At 40.5% G+C, this 20,855-nt stretch overlaps 1 protein-coding gene across 1 annotated transcript; it reads left to right on the top strand.

The window, feature by feature from the left end:
• The first annotated feature begins 6,548 nt into the window (after positions 1-6,548).
• Positions 6,549-8,275, top strand: LOC113272394 (flavonoid 3',5'-hydroxylase 1-like). The gene is made up of 2 exons (XM_026522237.1): positions 6,549-7,540; positions 7,637-8,275. Exons 1-2 carry the CDS (start codon positions 7,142-7,144, stop codon positions 8,273-8,275), a joined length of 1,038 nt encoding a protein of 345 aa, XP_026378022.1. The 5' UTR covers positions 6,549-7,141.
• Positions 8,276-20,855: the final 12,580 nt, after the last annotated feature.

Below are 20,855 nucleotides of genomic sequence, written 5' to 3'. Positions count from 1 at the left end.
ACTTCTGATGTTGCCATAGATTTAGACCTTGAGAAAGATAATTGCAACAAGATAAGCTCAGATTCTGAACCTAAGAAACAAGGTAGATACTTTTGCTATGAACCACCTCACTACGAAGAAACTAGAGCCTGGATACTTGTATCAGTTCCACCCATGATGGAAAGTGGGCATGAATGTTATGGTACTATTGGTGGATACATCCCTGAAGGGGACATGGATTGGAGTCAGTGTGTGGGGGAAGATAAGGAGTTAACCATGTGGGATGTGGTATTTGAAATGTTGCTCGTGGCGCAAGGGAAGGTTAAAGCTCTTGCTTCTGGAGATATTTACGGATGCACCATTTCATGGCTATCAGGACATATTCTTGAGCAGGCTTGGAAGGAGATGGCTGAACACTTACCCAAGCAGATTTTGGAAAAAATACCGGAAATCCTTGAAGCCGTGCGACTGAAATGGCTGCATGACAGTTCTAGTCCCTCATGTATGTTTTGTAGTGTGAGATTCCATGATCTTATGCGTTCGAGGCATCATTGCAGGTTTTGTGGAGGGATATTTTGCGGTGAATGTTCTAAAGGAAGGAGTTTGTTGTCTGTAAAATTTCAGACAGAGGATCCAGAACGAGTCTGCGATGTTTGTTATGTACGTCGCTAATCTGTGCAGTCGTACTTAATGGACCAAGTAAGTAGAGCAGCGCAGTTTCCGACTCATGACGTAACAGACCTCAGTACTTTAAGGTCATAGGTAAACTTCCCATGGTGTCAATCAATGGAGGATGAAATATACAAGGCTTCTAACGCGATCCTTGGTTATATCAAGCTAAGGCTTTGCTTGTCAAGTTTGATTGCCTAGCTGAACTAATATTGTGTTCATACACTTCCAGTTCCAGGTTTTAATGGAAAACAAGAGAGCTTACACGTTCTTTTTGTTACTCCTTTGCAATCTCACGTCATGTTCTTCAGGTAATTCAGTAAGTTCTTTTTCGTCTTCGTTTTGGTTCAAAATGATATTCATGAACAACTTCTATTTTTTCCTATTCTTCTGCCAAATTTCAGGTTCTCCTGGAGGCTACTCTTATAAAGGAAGGACACAGCTTTCCATAACCAATCCAACTGCGGCACCATTCGCGACACCGATAACCAATCCGATAACGACTTATCCATTCCCACCAGCTGGAAGTGCTCCAGTGGCGATGCCCATTGCCACACCCTCTGCGAACCCGGTTACATCTAATCCTCCAACTGGTTTGTCTAATGCAGCGAGCACTATGTATAACTTTGTCTAAATTTTGTTTCAATTGAAACAAGTATATTGTTGATGATTTAGCATTTTGATTATACAGTTTCTGAAAGTGGGTCTTGATTGTGCGGAAGTCATCAACTTTTGTTGTAGGAGCAATTACTGCCTATTTGGTGGTGCGGAAGTCATCAACTTTTGTTGTATGAGCAATTGCAGACTTCGCCAGTGGACTAGTAGCTATAATGTCTCTTCCACGTCCATTTATGTTACTCTGTTTTTCTCCAATTGTTATAGGAAACGTCCACGTACTCTGTTTTATGTTACTCTGTTTTTTTTCAGTAAGTTTTAGTGCTTCACGTGGGAAGATATACTTTAAGGGCATATTGGTACCTTTCTTTAAAATTAGTTGTACTAAACTTAAAGATCCAGGACAAAATACCCAAGTTTGGATATTTAAAAAATATATTTTATGTTCATGAATATATAAACAATATCAAAATTTATGTGTCTTTTTCATCCAGAAATTCTTGTTTTTGGTTTTTTTAACCAATTTTGTGTAATATATTTTGACATGCAACAAAAGACGGGTTTTGATTTTTTTTTAAAACATATCATAAGACTTGAACAAATAATGCTTGTATCACCCCACCCGTCCTCAATTTTTGTGTCGTATGATCTCCTCCGAATTGGCTGTCGAAAACTCACAACCTCTTCATTTCTTTTGTTTTTCTTCTTATTTGACTTTTAGTCCATAATGATGAATTTCAAATTTAAGCGGCCGTTAATATACTTTTAACAGCTAACAAATGTGACACTATTTCTTGAGAGATACATGCTTAATTATTTATTTTTTTTTATTTTTTCTCTTTAGTATTTTTTTTTCTTAAAAAATATGACTCATATGTTTTTCATACTGAAAATAAACGATTAGACATGTGTGGTGTGTAATATTTTTGCGAACACTTCTAAAAACTCAATACCTTGGGTTCTTGTTTTTCTCTGGCAGCAGGGTTCAACATTACATATTTGGAAATTTGCAATGTTCAATTATTTCCTTACCTGGTTAAAACAAAAATTTCCTTCCCTGGTAAACTACGGAAGTACAAATATCATTCTCACGAGACTACTTCGTTTTTCATTCAAAAGTACTCTGTGTTATTAATAATTGGAAATGGAGTCATTGTCATGGTTGTGGGAAGCCAAGATTCAACACAGTGAACTCATTCGAGCAGTTCTTATATCTTCAGTCATTGTAGTCGCAATTTTGTGGTACGTTTGGGTTTGCATGAAACAAGTTCATTTGAATTCTAAGTTACCGCCGGGTCCTTTAGGGTTGCCTATAGTCGGGAAGTGAAAAATACTAGAACCCCCTTCTATATGGGTTCAATATATAGAATCCCCACTAAATGGATCATCCATTTTCAACTCCGTAGTTTCAGATTTTGATATTTTTAGGCCCAGAATTTTTAATTTTGGGGCCAGGTTTTGAAATTTCCCTGGTCGATGACGTCATAAAAAAGAACTAAAGTACCAAAACTAACCCTCAGATATATACCTGGTTATATTAGAAACAAAATCAGAAAATCAGATTCATTTTTCTTTTCTCTTTCAGAAACTTCCAGAGCTCCATGCGATTTTTTTTTTGTTTCTTCTACGTGCAATCGATTTGATTCGATATATTATACAACTAATGATAAATTAATCTACAAACTCAAATCATTCACTCAATCGATTGATTTGAATCTAAGTTTTGAGTTGGTTCCAAGTTATTTCAGGTTAGGTTTTCGTCTTGCTTTGTTCGATTAGCTTTTAATTTTTGTATTGATTGATTCAAGCATCGAAGAAGAACAGCCAGATTTGTCTTGAATCAGGTGATTTCACTTTTTTTTTGAACATTTAGGTTTTTCCTCCTGGATCTAAAAAATTGTTAACTCTAGAATTTCCTTCTGAATCTGAAATTGCAGCTTCGTCAGATCTTCTTTGTCTCTCATCTATTCAAAAAAAAAACGTAACTGAAGAAAATCTCAGATATAAGAACATACGGTTGGTAATAGTTCAATTATCAACCGTAACAACATCAAAATCTCCAGTTACGGTTCGTAATTGAGTTAAAATCAACCGTAACTCACATAAACCCAGAAATTTCAATTTCAATTTTCATTTAAATACCTAATTTTTGATATAAATTAAACTTAAATCGAACAACGCAAACCAAATCGTAACTGGGTTTTTCAAAACATACCTCATATAAGTCATTACACTACACTTGATTAATTTTCGAATCGTCGATTAATCGAAGACGATGAAATTTTGAGTTTTAATGGAGGTTACGGTTGATGGGAGGAGGAGGAGAAGAGAAGAAGAAAAAAAACAAATTTTCAATTTAGCTTTGATTTAGGTTAAAAAATGGGAGGGAAATCCAGTCAATTTACACCCCCTATAGGACATCCCCTAACCAACTAGAGGGACATTACTATCACACTTCCGCCCCTCTAATGGAATCCGCTGCCCCTTTAACATGATTATTAATTTTACAGATTTTACTATAAGAATATCTCAATCTAGTCTTAACTGTAAATTTGTGGGTAGGGATGTCACCAGCTAAACCGATTAGCTGGGAGGTTGGCAAGGTTTGCACCTTCATTATGTGTAATTTTCCGGTAACGCAAGTCGTAATTTTCTTTGGAAATGTACAAATATGGTAGATAGACCTAAGGGCCAAAATCAAACTGAAATATCAGAACCAGAGAAAATAGTGACCCTTCCGATTGAGGAGCAGCAGCAATGACTGGCCCTACATATCAGATATGCTTAAATATGAATCATTTTTTGGGGACCATGGATTTTTTGAGGGGACCATGATTTGATTAGGCCACCTTCCCTATAATTATAAGGGTGTCCTAAAAGGTGGAGATGACTAGTTTACCCTTTTACCTAATTAAAATTATAACTAATCTACAACTTCTTCTTCCTCTATTCTACAATTTTTCTTCTTCTCTTCTTCATCAATATATGATCATCTAAACCTGATCGTATACAAATCTAATCAAAATCATCAAATTTTCATCGTCGTCGATTCATTGAGTTTTCATCGTCGATTAATCAATCTTTTATAAACAAACCTATCCATAAATATTTTCCCACAAACCCATTACTTCTAATTCGTTTTTGATTGAAATTTTGAGCCGTAGTCATCAAAATATGTTGAATTTGGAGGTTACAATAGTAAGTTCGGTTAGGATAATTTTGAAAAAAACCCTAGTTTTACAACCGAACTTTTAAAAATGAAGAACACGAAGAATACTTCGGCTAAGAATTTTTTTTTGCCTAACCGAACACCTGAGTTCGGTTGAGTCGCAAAAATAATTTCAAAACCGAACTCTTCTCTATATAGCCAAATGTTGAGTTCGGTTTAATCGGAAAAAAAAGTTCTAACCGAACTTTACTCAGAAAACCTATATAATGAGTTTGGTTAACTCGCAGAAATAATTTCAAAATCGAACTCTTCTTTGTATAGGCAAATGTTGAGTTCGGTTTAATCGCAATTTTTTTTTTTTTTTTGCGAACTTACCGAACTCTGTTGTTTAAAGTTCGTTACAACGTGGTCGAGTCGACTGAACCGAACAAACTCTGCAAACTCAAGCATAGTAGTTCGGCTACATTTGATTTTTCATCAGCTAGCCGAACAAACAAAAACTCCATTAAAGCTCTGGTTCGGTTACCTGTGATTTTTGATTTATTAACCGAACTGCATTTGCAGAAAGTTCGGTTACATGTTCTTCATATAATCTAACCGAACTTTGTTGACCTGGTTGAAATTTTTTTGTTACATATTATGTCCAAAGCTAATTAGCTGAGTTAGCATCTTTGTACACGTGGACTAAAATGTAGACGTGGACCTTAAGTTTCCGAAAATACCCTTCTATTTTATGTTTATATCAAAACCATGACCGGAACTAGTGGTTTCAACCGCCACCATAGATGAACCCTAAATTTTACCGATTTCAGATTCAAATCAAACCAATGTTCTAATCCCTAATTTCTTCCGCATCTTCACTGTCATTCGAACCCGAACTCCAATTCTCCTCCCTGATTTTTCAATCAAAAACTCAGCCAAGCTATTGCAGAATCAACATCACCAAACCCGTATGAATCTTCTCTATTATGATTGGTGTTTGTGTTTTTAGATCACCTATTCATAAAATGGGTTTGATGGGCTAAAAATTAAAGCTGCAAATCACGGTACTTGGAATTTCAATTTCAATTTTTGTCAACAAATTTTTAAGTATCAAGTCAACTGATTTACTAATTCCAAATCCAAGTACAACACATCTTTCCCAAATCCAAGTAGGAAACTCGAGTTTAAACAAAACCCGTGTTCAGAAATTTTATTATAAAATGAATCTACTGCACTGTTTTAAACAAAGTGTTGTGGATCCATGGTGATAATAAGACGAAAAGTGAAGACTAAGACCAGAAATAGTGCCTGTCCTTCAAGCATAGTTATTTTTTATAGTTGGAGAACCAGATGCAAACACGCAACAAAACAGGCCTACAGGTTTCTCCTCAAAATCTTCCCATTAGCATCTTGACTAAGGAATTACAAATCCAAACAGCAAGGGATTGTACAGTAACATGGGTACGACGACGGAGATAAAAAGAAAGAAGACGAGGAGGGGAAGAAAGTAATTGTATTTTTCTTTTCTTTTTTCAGAAATAAAGAAGATGACGGACGGAAATCGAGAAGATAAGGGTGTTTCTGACAACTAAGCACCACATGTGTATTTTAATCCACCTGACTCAGATAATTAGTTTTGGACGGAATATATAATTAGAGGAGGTTTTGCTAATTTAATCTCTATAGAGGTGGTAATTCAAATTATAATCTTTGTCAGGGGAGGAAACACAAATATCCCAAATAAATAAAAGACATTTCAATTTTCTTTCTTTCTTTCTTTATTATTATTATTTTTATTTTTACTTTGTAAAAAAACATACAATTTGACACATGTGGTGTGTATTAATTATCTTGAACCAGGACTCATCCGCCACTCGAATTAAAGTTCGTATTTTATTCAAAACTTACACCTCATCTTAACGTCTCTATCTAATAAGTCATTTTTGTCTTTCTGTTGGTGATAAAAGGAAGCGCCTTCCATATTTTTTTTCAGTGGCAGACAATTTATGAGGTCACTATATCTAGATAGTTCAGATCTAGTACCAGTACAATCAATCATTATTTACAGGTGCAATCAACAGTTTCCATTCTTCATCAAGTACGCAAGTACTTCTCAGGGCTTATCGTTTTTTATTCAAAAAAAAAAGAAAAAGTGTTCTCAATAATCCAGGAATGGAGGCATTGTCAGGGTTGTGGGAAGCCAAGATTCAACACAGCGAACTCACTCCAGCAGTTCTTATATCTGCGGCCGTCGTAGTCGCGATTTCGTGGTACATCTGGGTTTACAAGAAGCAAGTTCATAAGTTACCACCTGGTCCTCCAGGGTTACCTATAGTCGGAAACATCCCATTCATTGATCCGGAGTTACACAAGTACTTTGCCAAATTAACCAACAAATATGGACCCATATTTAAGCTCAAATTAGGCAGCAGGCTTCTCATTGTTTTGGGTTCACCAGAATTAGCAGCGGTTGTCATGAAAGAACTCGACTCCACATTTGCAAACCGGGCTCCTACAGTAGCAGGAAAGACCATCAGCTATAATGGTTCAGACATGGTATTTGCTAACTACGGTCCACACTTGCGCAACGTACGTGCCTTGTGCGTTCGAGAGATTCTGAGTAAAAACGCTCTCGATTCATTCTCAACTCTTCGCCAGCAGGAAGTTAGAAAATGAGTCAGAAGTTTGTACGCGAAGGTTAACACTCCGGTAAACATAAGAGACGAGATGTTTCTCATAATGCTTAATGTGATAACGAACATGATGTGGGGCGGTACATTTAATAATGAAGAGAAGATTAAAATTGGCTTGGAATTTCGGAAACGAGCCGAAGAAGTCTTGGATTATTTAGGGAGAACCAATATTTCTGATTTTCTTCCTGTTCTAGCGAGGTTTGATCTTCAAGGTGTAGAACGACGTCTGAAAGAGCTAATTTCGTGGTTAGACCCGTTCTTCGAATCCATGATTGATAAGAGGATGAAACTTGATCAGGAGATAAAACTAAATGGAGATCAAGATGGTAAGGAGAACAAAGTCAAGGATTTCTTACAAGTCTTTCAACAACTTCAAGACCAAGGAGATTCCAAAGTTCCTTTTACCTTTACCAACCTCAAGGCCTTGTTCATGGTATTTATTTTCTGTCTTTACTTTCATGCGTTTCGTCCTCTGCTCTTGTTTAAAAATTTTATTTTATGACTAATAGGATCTAAAAATTTTGGACAGAATTTGGTGGTCGGAGGCACAGATACAGCAGGAGGGGCGGTAGAATGGGCGATGGCCGAGTTGATAAAAGAACCCAAGATCATGAAAAGAGCCTTAGAAGAGTTGGAAAATGTTGTAGGGAAAAACAACATTGTAGAAGAATCTCATATACCCAATTTACCTTATTTGGATGCAATCATAAAAGAAACATATCGCTTGCATCCCGGAGTACCGCTATTGGTTTCTAGGTGTCCAAGTTCAACGTGTAACGTGGGAGGTTATGTGATCCCTAAAGGAGCTCAAGTTCTTATGAATACATGGGCAATCCAAAGAGACCCCAAATATTGGGATGATCCATTAGAATTCCATCCAGAGAGGTTCTTGCAAACAACTAGCAAGTTCGATTTTATTGGGACGGATTTCCGATATATTCCATTTGGTTCTGGAAGGAGGAGATGTATAGGTGTTCCTTTAGTGGAAAGGATCGTTCCTTATGCATTAGCTTCTTTTTTGCACTCATTTGAATGGAGAATGCCAGAAGGTGCAGAGTTTGATCTTTCAGAGAAATTTGGTATTGTTTTGAAGACAAGTACCCCGTTAACTGCAATCCCGTTGCCAAGGTTATCTGATCCAAACCTCTATGCCAAGAAAGAGTACTAGATTCTTTCGAGTTTCATAAGTGCTAGCTGTGTTATTATGTCGTAGAGTTGTAATCCGAAAGTCCACATGCTTCATTTTGAAGCAAAAGTTTATTTTTGATTAAAGCCCATTCTTGTGGAGTTATATGCATCAATAACTTATACTCCGTGGCACCAATTTCTGCAACCATGTCGTGCAGATGCAGGAGATATAAAAATGGGTTGTAATTTGGTTTATTTGGCTGTATAATAGATATCTCAATCTAGTCTTCAGACTTTACTCAAATTTGTGGATGTCACCAGTGAATCCAATTAGCTTTCCTAAAGACGCTTTTCACTAACAGTAAATAAATAAAAAAAATCAAATTTAATTAGAAACACTCTACTCCGTCATCATGACGTAAGCAAGTTTCAGTTCATCATCTTTTGAATCGGTAGTTTCTATGAATCCTTCTCAAATTCAGTTCATTAACAGTTTAATCAGCAGCTTGTTAACCCTATTTCTCAATTATTTAACAGATTTACAAACCCAATCATCCAAGTTTTCAATATTTTCAAAATCAAACATCAAAGAATTCTTAGCAACAATAACTATAAATTCATTAACAAAACACTTCTTCTTACATCCAGTTCAGTCCAAGAAAAACATCAGAACACTTATTTCAATTCCAATTGCTAATTTGATACCTAAGTTCAACATCCATAGAAAAACTAACCAAAATACAAAAAATGTGGATCAAACAAACACAAAGCAAACCCATATTTACATCATAACCATCATAAACACTTCTACTACTCATTAACTTCCGACTGACCGTTACCATCAACTTCCAAATCAGTATTCTGCTGCTCATCTTTTTCAACAAACCCAAAAAAACTTCAAAAACCCACACTCAGTTCCAAAAGATGATGGAAAATGAATGACTAATTACCTCCGCCAAGTTCAACAACAATAAGCACCACCGGAACCCCTGTAATTTTTCACGAAGCAGCACAAGAAATCTATACGAACTTAATCTCCACAATTACTCCTCCAGAGGTTCTTCCAATGCTTTTCAGGTGATCACTATTGGTCACCATCACTGCCAATGCTGAATTCATCATCCTCGTAGTAAAAGTCATAGCCAATTTCTCTTTTCGAAGAAGCCACAGTACCATAACCTTACTTCCTTATTGTATTCTTATGTCTCCTCATCATCTTCTTCCATATTACTCTTTCTCTATTCCCCTACAACTGGATTACCATCAACATCTAAACCAAGGATTTCCTCATAATTAGAATCCACATTTAGGGGTTATGACACGGTATGAGTAAACAATCCTAGGCATCCTATTCCCTGCTAGATAACATCGGTAAATCATGTTTTTAACACGCTTCTTCCTTTATATCTTTCGTGCTGCCTCTTCTAGATCAATTGATGATTTAACGGTTGCTTCCTTTCATTTTCATTTACAACAACTTTTTCCTTTTTACTTTCTTCACTATCACTCTCAGTTGCATTTTTTATCTTCTTACATATTTTATTTCTAGTCTTGCTTGTCTCTCCCTTGGTTTCCTTGCACCTCTTGCATCACTCTTTCTTACCCAGAATTGATACTCTTCATTGTTCTCAATTCTCTGACGATTCCTTTTGATCTCTCTTTCTCTCTAACTCTTGGTTAAGAAAAGGTCTCAATCTCAAGACTTGATAATGCCTCAACTGCTCTTTTTGCATTCTCAAATATCGGTGAAGCAATTGGTGGACCTTCAACATTTTCATTTCATGCATTGTTGCCTAATTCAGCCACCTATAGAGAACTCTTTTCCTTTTGGGGTATAATTAGCGCTAGTGGTGAGATTATCTCTCTATCTCTCTCAATAATAAAATATGTCCATTTAAGATGCATGTTTAAACTTCTCATCCCTTGGCAAACCATGTTAATTCAATTTCAAACGTAGTTTTTCAAAAATCATCATTACTCTTTATAATACCATCTCTCAATGTGTATCCAGACGCTTCCTATCGTCTAGATTTCCATGACACTTCCATTAAGAGGAGTTTTAGTTTGGTTACCTACTTGCATGGACTTAAATGTAGCAGTAATACATCTTAATTTATTTTTAGCAGATTTAAAGAAGGCATCACCTTTTGAGAGGCCTTATGGTTTGCCATGGTTTACACGTCTGGTACATGCAATATGACATTGTTAACAACCCTCTCCATATGTCATAATTGTCAATGCACCATAATACACCCGACTAAGTTTATGCAATTCAGCATATACTTTACCAAACCTTATCACTACCGCTTTCTCCCTTTACCGCTTCTATTACATTTATGAATGTTGTCTTGAGCAGTTCAATTATTTGGCCATACAAAATCAACCATAATAAATGTTCATCTACCATGTGTGGCGTGCACCACAGTTCCCCTGGCACAAAAATAATCTCTATTTCTACTACTAAGTCACCCAGTTTAAAGACAGAGAGACATGCCTTCATCAGAAATAGATTTGGACCTCTCATACTTGACCCATGTGCCCTATTCAGGGACAATTCTCATCATATACAAAGCAATGATATTTGTAGGAAGGTGTAGGATCAGAATCTCGCAACGACAATATTTCATCGAAATTATCAACAACACAATACAACAGCGTCGCAGAACAGTTTCAGGAAGAATATAATAAATGACGTCAGCTAAGATCACGATAAAGATATGATAGTCTTGCAAAAATTAGAGAGCTTGCGAAATTAATATTTGTAAGGTTGCGAGAATGTCGCAAATCATACCCGAAAATAAAGGACAGATTAGCTGTCATCCACTATGTATTTCCCTATAAATAGTCGTTCAAGTTGTAAAGAAAGGGAGAGATCTTTTTTGAGTAAGAAACAAGTAAATAGAAGAGAGAAAGTCTAGAGCAGAGGTGATTCTTGATTTCTTTATCTTTTCTTGTAAGAACATTCAAAGATTGATCAATAAAATTAAGAGTGTAAACCTAAAAATGAGTTGATTAATAATGAAATCATATGAGGGGTGTAGTGTAGGATTTCCTGCAACTACATAATGGCGCTAGAAACAGGGAAGTATAAAAGTGAAGAAGTATTCATCAATTATTAAAGTGAAGAAGTATTCATCACTTATCAGTGGCTTTATCCTTTGCACGATGTCAGCGTATAAATTTGGTTTTACAATTTTAGCCCTGAACTAAAATCCACCATCAACAATGGGTGAAAACTGTTTCTGCTGATTTTGGTAATTTCGGGTGTGTGGGTGAGAAACAAATCTAAACCCTAAACAATGTACTGCACGGGAGTACTTTGGATTCGAGAGATCAATCTGTACAATCCTGGCCTAAACCAAGAAATGGACGTTTCATGCTTGCTTCGGTCACAAAGTGAAGGAGAAGGGTTGGTCTTAGGGAGGGAAGAGAAGAAAGTGTTGAAACCAGAATAGTTTATTCTTGAAGTGTGGGTGTTTCGTGACTTGTATCAGAAAGTCGAACTGGCTTGCTGAATGAAAAGCTATCAGATGATTTATGGATGTTGTATTTTTCTCCTGACCAAAACTTGTTTTTTGGTGGAAAATAGGTGAGACATATTTATACAAGTTGTAACAAAACGTACCCTGGTCTCGTGGGAAGTGGAAACGATTGAGTGGTGGAAGAAGGGAGTAACGGGTAACGCCTGGAATTTATGTTTCCATAATGAAGGATATGTTTACACCATTATTTCTTGCCATTACTAACCGCCCCACTTTATGACACTTTCTGTAACGGGAGTATTGCATGCCGCATGCTGTAAACTGCCAGACCAATACCCTGATGAGTATCCCCCAGTTTGTGACATGTTTTGTTGTCTCGAATGTTTTCGTGGAAAACATGTAGCATTTTTCTACGTGTTGCAAGTTTAGAATTGGGAGGCTTGTCGTAGGTAAATAACATACGTGATGCTAGGCTCGTTTTTGGATAGTAGCTTAAAACTTGTCACGAGCTGAACGGCTTGGTGGAGAATTCCGATGGCTGAGATTACATCTTATGAGAAAGAGTGACCGTTGATTATGGCCGCATCTTTACATAGCGAAGTTGCACCATTGGTATAATAGTGCACGGTGGCATGCCAGTGGCTGCGGCACGGTGGCATGCGGCCGCGACATGGTGGCATGCCAGTGGCCGCGAGATGGTGGCATGCCAGTGGCCGCGACATGGTGGCATGCCAGTGGCCGTGGCATGGTGGCATCCAGTGGCTGCGGCATGGTAGCATGCCAGTGGCGGTGGCATGGTGGTATGCCAGTGGACGTGGTGTTGTAGCATGACCAAAGTTTAAAATTTGGCTCCGTGACTAATGTTAAGGCTTGGAGACACGGCCAAGGTAGGGCTTGGCGTTGCCAAGGCTCCGTGGAAGAATTTGCCGTGCAAGAATTAGGGCCTGGCGTGGCCAAGGCTCCGTGGAAGAATTCGTCGTGGAAGAATTAGGGTTTGGCGTGGCCAAAACTTGGCGCCATGGAGTCGGACCCACATGTGGCAACATTGGCCCTGTTGCCACGCCAATCTCTTTGCTCTGGGAAACGTTATTTGGCTTTGGTAGCAATTTTCCCAAATTAGGGTTTTACATGTTGAAACCATAATTAGTGCACGTGGCATGCGGCTGCGGCATGGCGCCAATTTTGTGCAAATAGCGCCATGGCTATGCCAAAGGAACCATGGCAATGCCATAGTGTGGAAACGGGCACAAGAGTAAGAATTGACGTGGGTGGCTATTTATGGCAGGTTGCCACGAAGTGGCATGTTTGCGAGGTAGCATGTTGCGAAGTTGTCACGGTAGAGTGGCATGTTGGCATGCTACCGCGGTAGAGTGGCATGTTGGCATGCCGACCAATATGTTGGTGTGGTAGGGCGCGTTTGGATTGTCAGTTTAGAACGGTGGCGCGACAGGGTGCGTTTGGTCTTTAATGTATGGTGGCAAGTTCATAGCAACTTGATTGGCCCAAAAGGGGGCCGACCAAACATAGGGCGCGACTATACTTCTGGTGAAAGTCTGGCGAGTTTAAAACGACCTGATTGGTCGAGAAAATAGGGTCGGGGCGTGGCCAATGGCAGTAGCTGGCCTCGGGCATGGCCACACCTCTTTTTGCTGTTGCGGCTCCCTGTTTTTCCTTATTCTGAGCGAGGTTATGCACCTTCTAATCCATGGCGGATTAATTACTTAGTTTGCTTAGGCTTAATTTTGACAAGCAAGGTCTGGTATATTGCGCGAGGCGCGAAACCCTAACTTCTGCAGGTTAGTCAGGACGACTGACTGAATTCTATGTGTCGACACAGAGCTCTTTTAAGTTCGTTGCCAGAGAGCAGCATGCTTTTATGATTGAATACCTTATGCAGATATCTTATTCTTGATACTTGGAGATTCGTGCTACTGTGCTGCGAGTGAACACGAATCGTCATGTCATATCAACATTAAGAGTTCAGACGGAGAACATAGCATAGAAGGCATTCAGAGGAACTTATATTAAGTGAATATACGCGAGGCGCCGAAATTTACAGAACATCTGGGATTCGCCAGTCTGGATAAATTTCATGTAAGTATATTGAGCGGCTCAATGAATATGCCAGTGGAGAGTATAACACACGTGGCTCTGTTTCCTTGCAGAGTGACGTCACATCAGATGCAAGGTTTTACGATTTTAACCCTAAGCTAAAAACCACCATCAACATTAAGTCCCCTGGTTATCTCGGAACAGTGGCATTGTTGCGGGGTAAGCATGAGATAGTGACAGATGAGGATGAAATCGAAACAACAAGTCATGAAGAGATTGTCAGGAAGATTTGGCTAACCTTTGTCAGGAGGTACGAAGAATCTGCGATCCTTGCATCGGCGGTTTCGCATAAATTAGGTTTGGCTGTTGGGTGCTGGCCTCATCACTGCAACTTTGGATGCTAATTGGCAGAGGTGGTATTGCGACTTGGTCCTCCGAGCGGCGAATGTGGCTAGCCGGCTAAGTTACGGAATGCATGGAGATGGCGCTGTCTCGAACGACCAAGATGGTTCTTCCTTGACTGGTGGAGATGGCACTGCTTTGAACGTCTATGGAAAGGTGGATGGCGTGGCTAGCTTAGAAGAGCCGATGGCGAGGCTAACTTGGAAGGGTCGATGGCGAGGCTAGCTTGGAAGGGCCGATGGCGAGGCTATATTGGAAGGGCCAATGACATGACTAGCTTGGAAGAGCCAATTGCATGACTAGCTTAGAAGGGCCAATGACGTGGCTCGCTTAGAAAGGCCAATGGAGCGTTGGCTTTGAATGATGGATGAATGATGGACGTCGCTGCTTGCTTGGCTACATCCATGGACTGGTGCTGCTGGTTATATCCGCGTAACAGTGTTGTTGGCTAGGTCCGTGGAGCGGTGCTGTTGGCTAGGTCCGTGGAGCGATGGATGGCACTTAGCTTGCTTAGGTCACGGAGAAGCAGAGATGGCACGGCTGGCTCCTGATTCGTGGAACGGTGGATGGCGTTGCTGGCTTGGACGCGGACTTCTGGCACGGTCGTGGTGTTGTTGGCTTAGCTACGTCCATGCCATGGTGAGAATTGGCTTCAATTGTGGAAACTGGATTCAGTCCGCGGAATGGTGGAAATTGGTTTCAGTCCGTGGAATGGTGAAAATATGGCGCTGGAACTTTAGCTACCAAATGGTGATGGTGGCGCTGATGGCTTCAGTCCGTGGAATGGTGGAAATGACACTTGGAAGGCTTGCTGGATGGATCAAAAAATGCTGGATTGTTGGCGCTAACTTAACCGTATAGTGCTGGAGTCATGGAGAGTTGGTTTTGACCACGAAGTGTTGGATCCATGAAGAGTTGGCTTGACCACGGAGTGCTGGAGCCATGGAGCGTTTGTAGGTTGAGCGAATGGTGTCCCTCGTGCTGGCGCGCTGCTGGTTCGGTCATGGAGCGGAGATTGGCACACTACTTGTACGTCTATGGAGCATGAGTGTGGTGTGCCTAGTCATCTATTACCGTTCATGGAGCAATAAGGAATCCTTATTTTGTTGAAACTCTAGAAACTGCGTTCGTATGAAAAGGGGTATCAACCCTCTTCTGTTTTTGTTGTTCGTTCGACTTCGTGCTTTCATCTGCAGCGTCTGGCTCCTCTTCGTCATTTTTCAGCGGTGGTAGAGCGAGCATTAATGGCAACAAAGCAATATCCAATATTTATAATCAACCGCAAGGAAAGCCAAGAGAACTCAAGGTAGATGCTCTCGCATGTATCTACCCAACAGTACCGTCGATCCTCTCCAGAATGTGTAATAAGGCTCTGCCCCAGAAGAATGAGTATCTAACCTCTCCAGTGGATTTCAAAATTTACCAAACTCCATTGCGATCTTGGGATAGATGGATGAAACACCTGCTCGACAATGACCATGTCAGGGCCAATCCTGGAGATTGTGGTTGCGTTGTTGGTCCATCCTTGATTTTAGGTTATTTGGTGCCTGGACTTTCTGATTGCGATGATGATATGTTGTGGATGCTTGCATGGTCGAAATATTATGGAGCCATTGGGTGAAGTAGACGAGCTGAGAGCGTTCCGTTGTCGATGTGCTGCTATCAAGTCTTTAAGGATTTCGTTCCAAGCGACATCCTTTGCACCATCTTCTGAATATTGGACTATTGCATGGAATGGGATGTGGTGAGCAGTCCCCAATTATACTTCTGTTAGATCCGATGGCGTGGACGGATATGCGAATGTATCTCTGTGGTGTACTTTTGGGGTCTTTGATGCGCGTGTACGACTTCATGTTGAGAAATTCTCGTGGCTCGTAAAACTTCGACAACGATGATGTTGAAATCGGGAATAACCTGGTTGAGGGAAGTGAAGGCACCCCATTCTGGTGGTCCCCATGTGTGATTATCCTGAGCCTATTTTCTCGTGGAAGATGTGCTTCTGCTGCATTCACTGATAAGGTGGTGACTGCGTTCAAGCTTCTAAACATGAAGGAGGCTTCAGTCCCCAGGTGTAGCCTACTTTAATTGCATCGCCTTGAATCCACTCCTATGGGATTTGATACAATCTTATCATACTCTCCTGGATGTGATGCTGGGATGCTTGGAATATCACATGGATGAAGCATTCTGGATAATGGAGAAGTAGAAGTGAGAGAGTCACGTCGTTAATCGTGGCTCCCTCTGTCTCTTCAAGAAAAATGTTTCGGCCGCGTCTTTGGAGTTATCTCATGAATGCTTGATTGTTGTCGGGGATGAACCGTGATGAGCAGTCTCCAGTCGCACTTCTCTTTGGTTACTGAAGTTGTTTTCTCTGAGTAGGCTTGGGATCCGCCGCAGCCTCGTAAAGTTTCGTAGGCGCCTTCTAGACAGAGAGATGATGATATTCTTACGCTACACCTTTGAAGGGTGGATGACCTTGTCGTGGCTATGACATTTGGTTGACCGTGTCTTCTGAGCTTTGACAGTGAAGGGATCCCATGTAGAGCCTCAGTCCCCAAGCGTGGTTTACATGTTTATATCTGGCGTGGTCGGTGAGTTGACCATGATAAGGATATCACCATCTTGCATCGTGCTGGTGACTCTACTACTTTTTCCATGTGAAACTAAAACATGGAGAGGTACGGATTACCCTTGTAGCGGTTGTTGCCATGGTGAAGCTCTGGATGGTATCGACAAACAAGCAACAACAGTTCTTGGCAGCAGATGTGATCAGAAGAGACCACATCGCGTGGGAACCAAAATAGGTTGGCTGGAATTGCATGGGAGTCCATGGAAGCAAAGGTATCAGCTGGATGTGTAATCGAGTAAACTGTCCACGACCACGAGGTTTGGCGAGATGGATCAAAAAGTGGCTACAACTGCGATCCTTGGATGACTGTGATCACGATCCTTGACAGGGAGGAGTGTGGTGGCTACGGGCACGAACCTTGGAAGGAAGGAATGTGGTAGCTGCGGCACGATCTTTGGCAGGAATAAGTGGCGTTGAAGCGGCTTCGGCTCTTGGAGAGGACGTTGAAGCGGAGCCGCTGCTGGAGAACGTTGAAGCGAAGCGAGAGCTGGAGAGAACGTTGAAGCGGCTCCTGGAGAAAAACGTCTAAGCGACTCCTGGAGAAAACTCTAGTGAGGGCGCCATTAACCCTTGACTTCGAAAAACAACTTGGTACCATATGGTATATGGGAAGACGTCACAAATAGTGTTGGTCGGAAAGTAGCGTTTTTCTCCTCATGGGAAAGAATACGCTTCTTCTGTTTTATTTTCCATTGCAACTCTCAAAGCCTTGACGGTTACAATGTTGAAATCGGAGGATGTGTCAATCAGCATGCTATCAAACTCGACATCCTTCAAGTGAACAGTGGTTAGGAGTCCCCAGTTCCATCTATCAATCGTACTTTCCAGGAGAGGTTGGGGTTCGGGAACGGCTTCCCTGGATGGAAACAAATGCTTTCCTGATGCAGTGCAGTTGAGGGCTGCAAATATGTCTTGACGCTGTGCCTTGGAGAAAAACGGAATCTCACATAAATGTTTCATCATAGACTGCACGATTTTGTGGGCGAAGTCCCTAGAAATCATGCAGCTCCTGACGGGAAGAGGGTCTCTATGAACTCAGGAGGGTTGCTGATTTTCTTTTCCTCGATTTTGGAGAGGTTGTTCCTGATCTTCACGTGTGATGAAATTGGATTGCTGATTCTTTTCTACTTGGCGTTTAGGAGCAACACGAGCCTCTTCATATATAAAGGCACATCCCGCTGAAGTGCTTGCGCCGGATGTTAAAAATATTCCTTGTCATCTCCATCTAAGGTTGATGTGACTCTTGTGGAAGCCGCTCGTTAGTGTCTTGAGGAAAATAACTATGTCCTTCTGAGTTGTAGCCATGTCTGTCTGAGCCCTACGAGAACTTTTTGTCTTTACATCAAATCAACAGTGGTAAGGGGAGGTTGGCTTCCCCTGGCTCCTCCAGTCTCTCGTACCGGTGATGGAGTAGCAGCGAATCTGCTGACGGTTGGAGGTGTCAGACATGTAGAAAAGTTGGGAGAGGCGGCAGCGGCTCTGGCGATCGATGGTGTAACACCTAAAGGAACATTTTCCGCTGGTGTTGGAGGGTGGCGTATTAATGCCACTGGAAGGAGCGTAAGTACGAGGGATGATTTCCACTCTAGTGTTCTCAAGGTTTGTTGCTCATTCAGACCTTAGTTCTACCATCTTGAGATCGTGTTGAAGAACGATATTGGAAATTGGAAATTGATGTTGTAACCGAGTGGTAGGTTTCTAAAAAGACATACAAACTTATACCACAAGTGCACGGTGTCGATTGTAGCTTGTGCAAATACGGGTCGAATCCACAGGGACTAGGGTGTGAGTTGAAGTTTCCTAAACTGTTTTCTAAGCTTAACAGAGAACAAAGGCAGTGAAATTCAGTGGAAGTGAATAAGAAACATTGAAACAAAGATAAACAAACCAAGGCTGTGAGCCAAGGGCAGTGATAAAGAAACAAAGGCAGGTCCTCCAGCTATGTTCTTGTCCCTTGTTAGTTATCAGTCAGCTTCTAGGCTTTCTGAATAACTAGATGACAGTTGCGGTTCAAAGCCGTCTATTCATCTAAGGGTTGGTCTAGAAAGTAGGCTAAAGGCACTAAGATGAATTCTAAACCTTGTGATAGTTGGGGCTCTCACACTGCAACTACCCGCAGAGAAGCTTGCTTAGTGTTTTACAACCTATAAGGATATTCAATCCTAGACAATTCAAGCACAACAAGATCAAAGCATGGATAGGATAAAAACAATTGAAATGCACAACATCATTTAAAATAAAAACTAACCCTTGAGGCACTGGCTATTCCAGTCCTCTTGGGTGAAGCACTGGCTAGTCCAGGCATAAGTTCTAATCCTCCCACACATCCCCTATTTATAGTTTACATGAGTTTCCCCCAAATACCTAATTTCACAGAATTTCAAAAAAGTTGAAATTAAACTTTACCTAAACACTGATAGCAATCAAATTCGTCGACCCATGATTCTTATTCGTCTTCTCCTGCTCTTCTCATGCCCTAATTGCAACTCTATTCCGACCTAATTTATCAATTTCACCTCTAGGGTTCCTGACATGGGTGAGGCGTGGAATTGAGAAATTAGAAGGACATAGAGTTGGTGAAAGTGGTAATAATGATGGGGGTAGTGATGGGTTAGTGATTTGAGAGATCGTGAAGGGTTGGTGGTGGTGGCAGCGACGGGGCAGTGGAGTTGGTGGCGCTAGACATGGAGTTGCAGAAGAGAAGAAGGGGGAAGAAGAAAGAGAAGGTCGATGGGATTAGGGGTTAGGGTAGTGTTTGGTTGATGGGTATAGGTATTAGGTGTTTGGGTGTTAAGCGGATGCATCAAGTCTCGAAGATTCACAAAGCTGAGCCGTGGGATGCGGAAATGATAGATCGATCTAACGGCTACAAGTGAAGAGGCTGGTATCGACCGTCGGATGCTTGATACAACGAAACTGACGGCTCAAGATGGAGTTAGGTGCTGTAGTGTTAGACAGGATCTTCAAACTTTGATGTACTGGCGATGCTGCGACCATATGATGATGAGATGATCCAATCTGACGGCTAGAATGGGAAACGAGTATGGATATAGGAAATGGATTTGGGTGAGGGTTTTGGGCCTTGGGTATGTCAAGCCCATATCTTCTTTAAGAACAATTCTTCCTCTTCAAGACCAGTTCTAGCCTTCTGGTCTTGCGCACAACATTCTTCGCGGCTTCCTTGTGTGATTCCTCTTGGCTTCCACCACTTTTCTGCTCTTTTCCGCTCCGCAATTCATCCAAACTTTATTTGGTACCTAAAAATGCAAAATTAATTAATAAAAATATTTATTCTTGAAAACAATGAAAATACAGAATATGGGATAAAATGTAGAATTAATGCACAAAAGATGAGTTAAATGCCAAGAAAAATATATAGAAATATGCACTTTTTAGCACTCATCAAATACCCCCAAACCTGAATTTTACTTGTCCTCAAGTAAAACAAAACTAAGGAAATCCTACCTATACCACTGTCGATGGTCTCTCGAATGCATTTAGCGTATGCACTAAGCCTTTTAAACCACTAAGTGTCCCTAGTGGACGAGTGAAGTCTCGTGAAGGTTTGCTAGAACGTACCTACAAAGTTCTAGGACAAAATATAAGCTCATATTCCATGAAATGTGACATGTGCAAGACAGTAGAAGCTCACAGCAAAATGGAGATGTCAATCTAGCTATCAAAGGCACAATCCTAGCACTGATAACAACTAAAGACACGTGATAAGAGTGTAAAGTGTATCTACACATGTTTCTAGAATGACCTGAAGTTATGACTACTAATCACCAAGAGATAGTTTTTAGGCTAAGAACCGAATTCTAAGCCAAGCTAGCTGTCCGGCTTTACGAGAATTGTGAATGTTCACCCAATGAGTTGGTGATATATCAGTTTACCCGCGTTATACATCGATGGATGCACCCTCCTTGCTTATTACAAGACTATTTACAACAAAAAGATGACTCTTTACATGACTCTTATTTACATTGATTACTCTCTTTTATTTTTGGAACAAGAGAGAACTATTGTCTTTAACATGGAATACTTGATTTTTTTTT

The sequence above is a fragment of the Papaver somniferum genome, chromosome 4, assembly GCF_003573695.1.
Source record: "Papaver somniferum cultivar HN1 chromosome 4, ASM357369v1, whole genome shotgun sequence".
NCBI classification, from domain to species: domain Eukaryota; kingdom Viridiplantae; phylum Streptophyta; class Magnoliopsida; order Ranunculales; family Papaveraceae; genus Papaver; species Papaver somniferum.
Note: the sequence above shows the minus strand (reverse complement) of the source record. Positions and strands in the feature narration are given on the sequence as shown.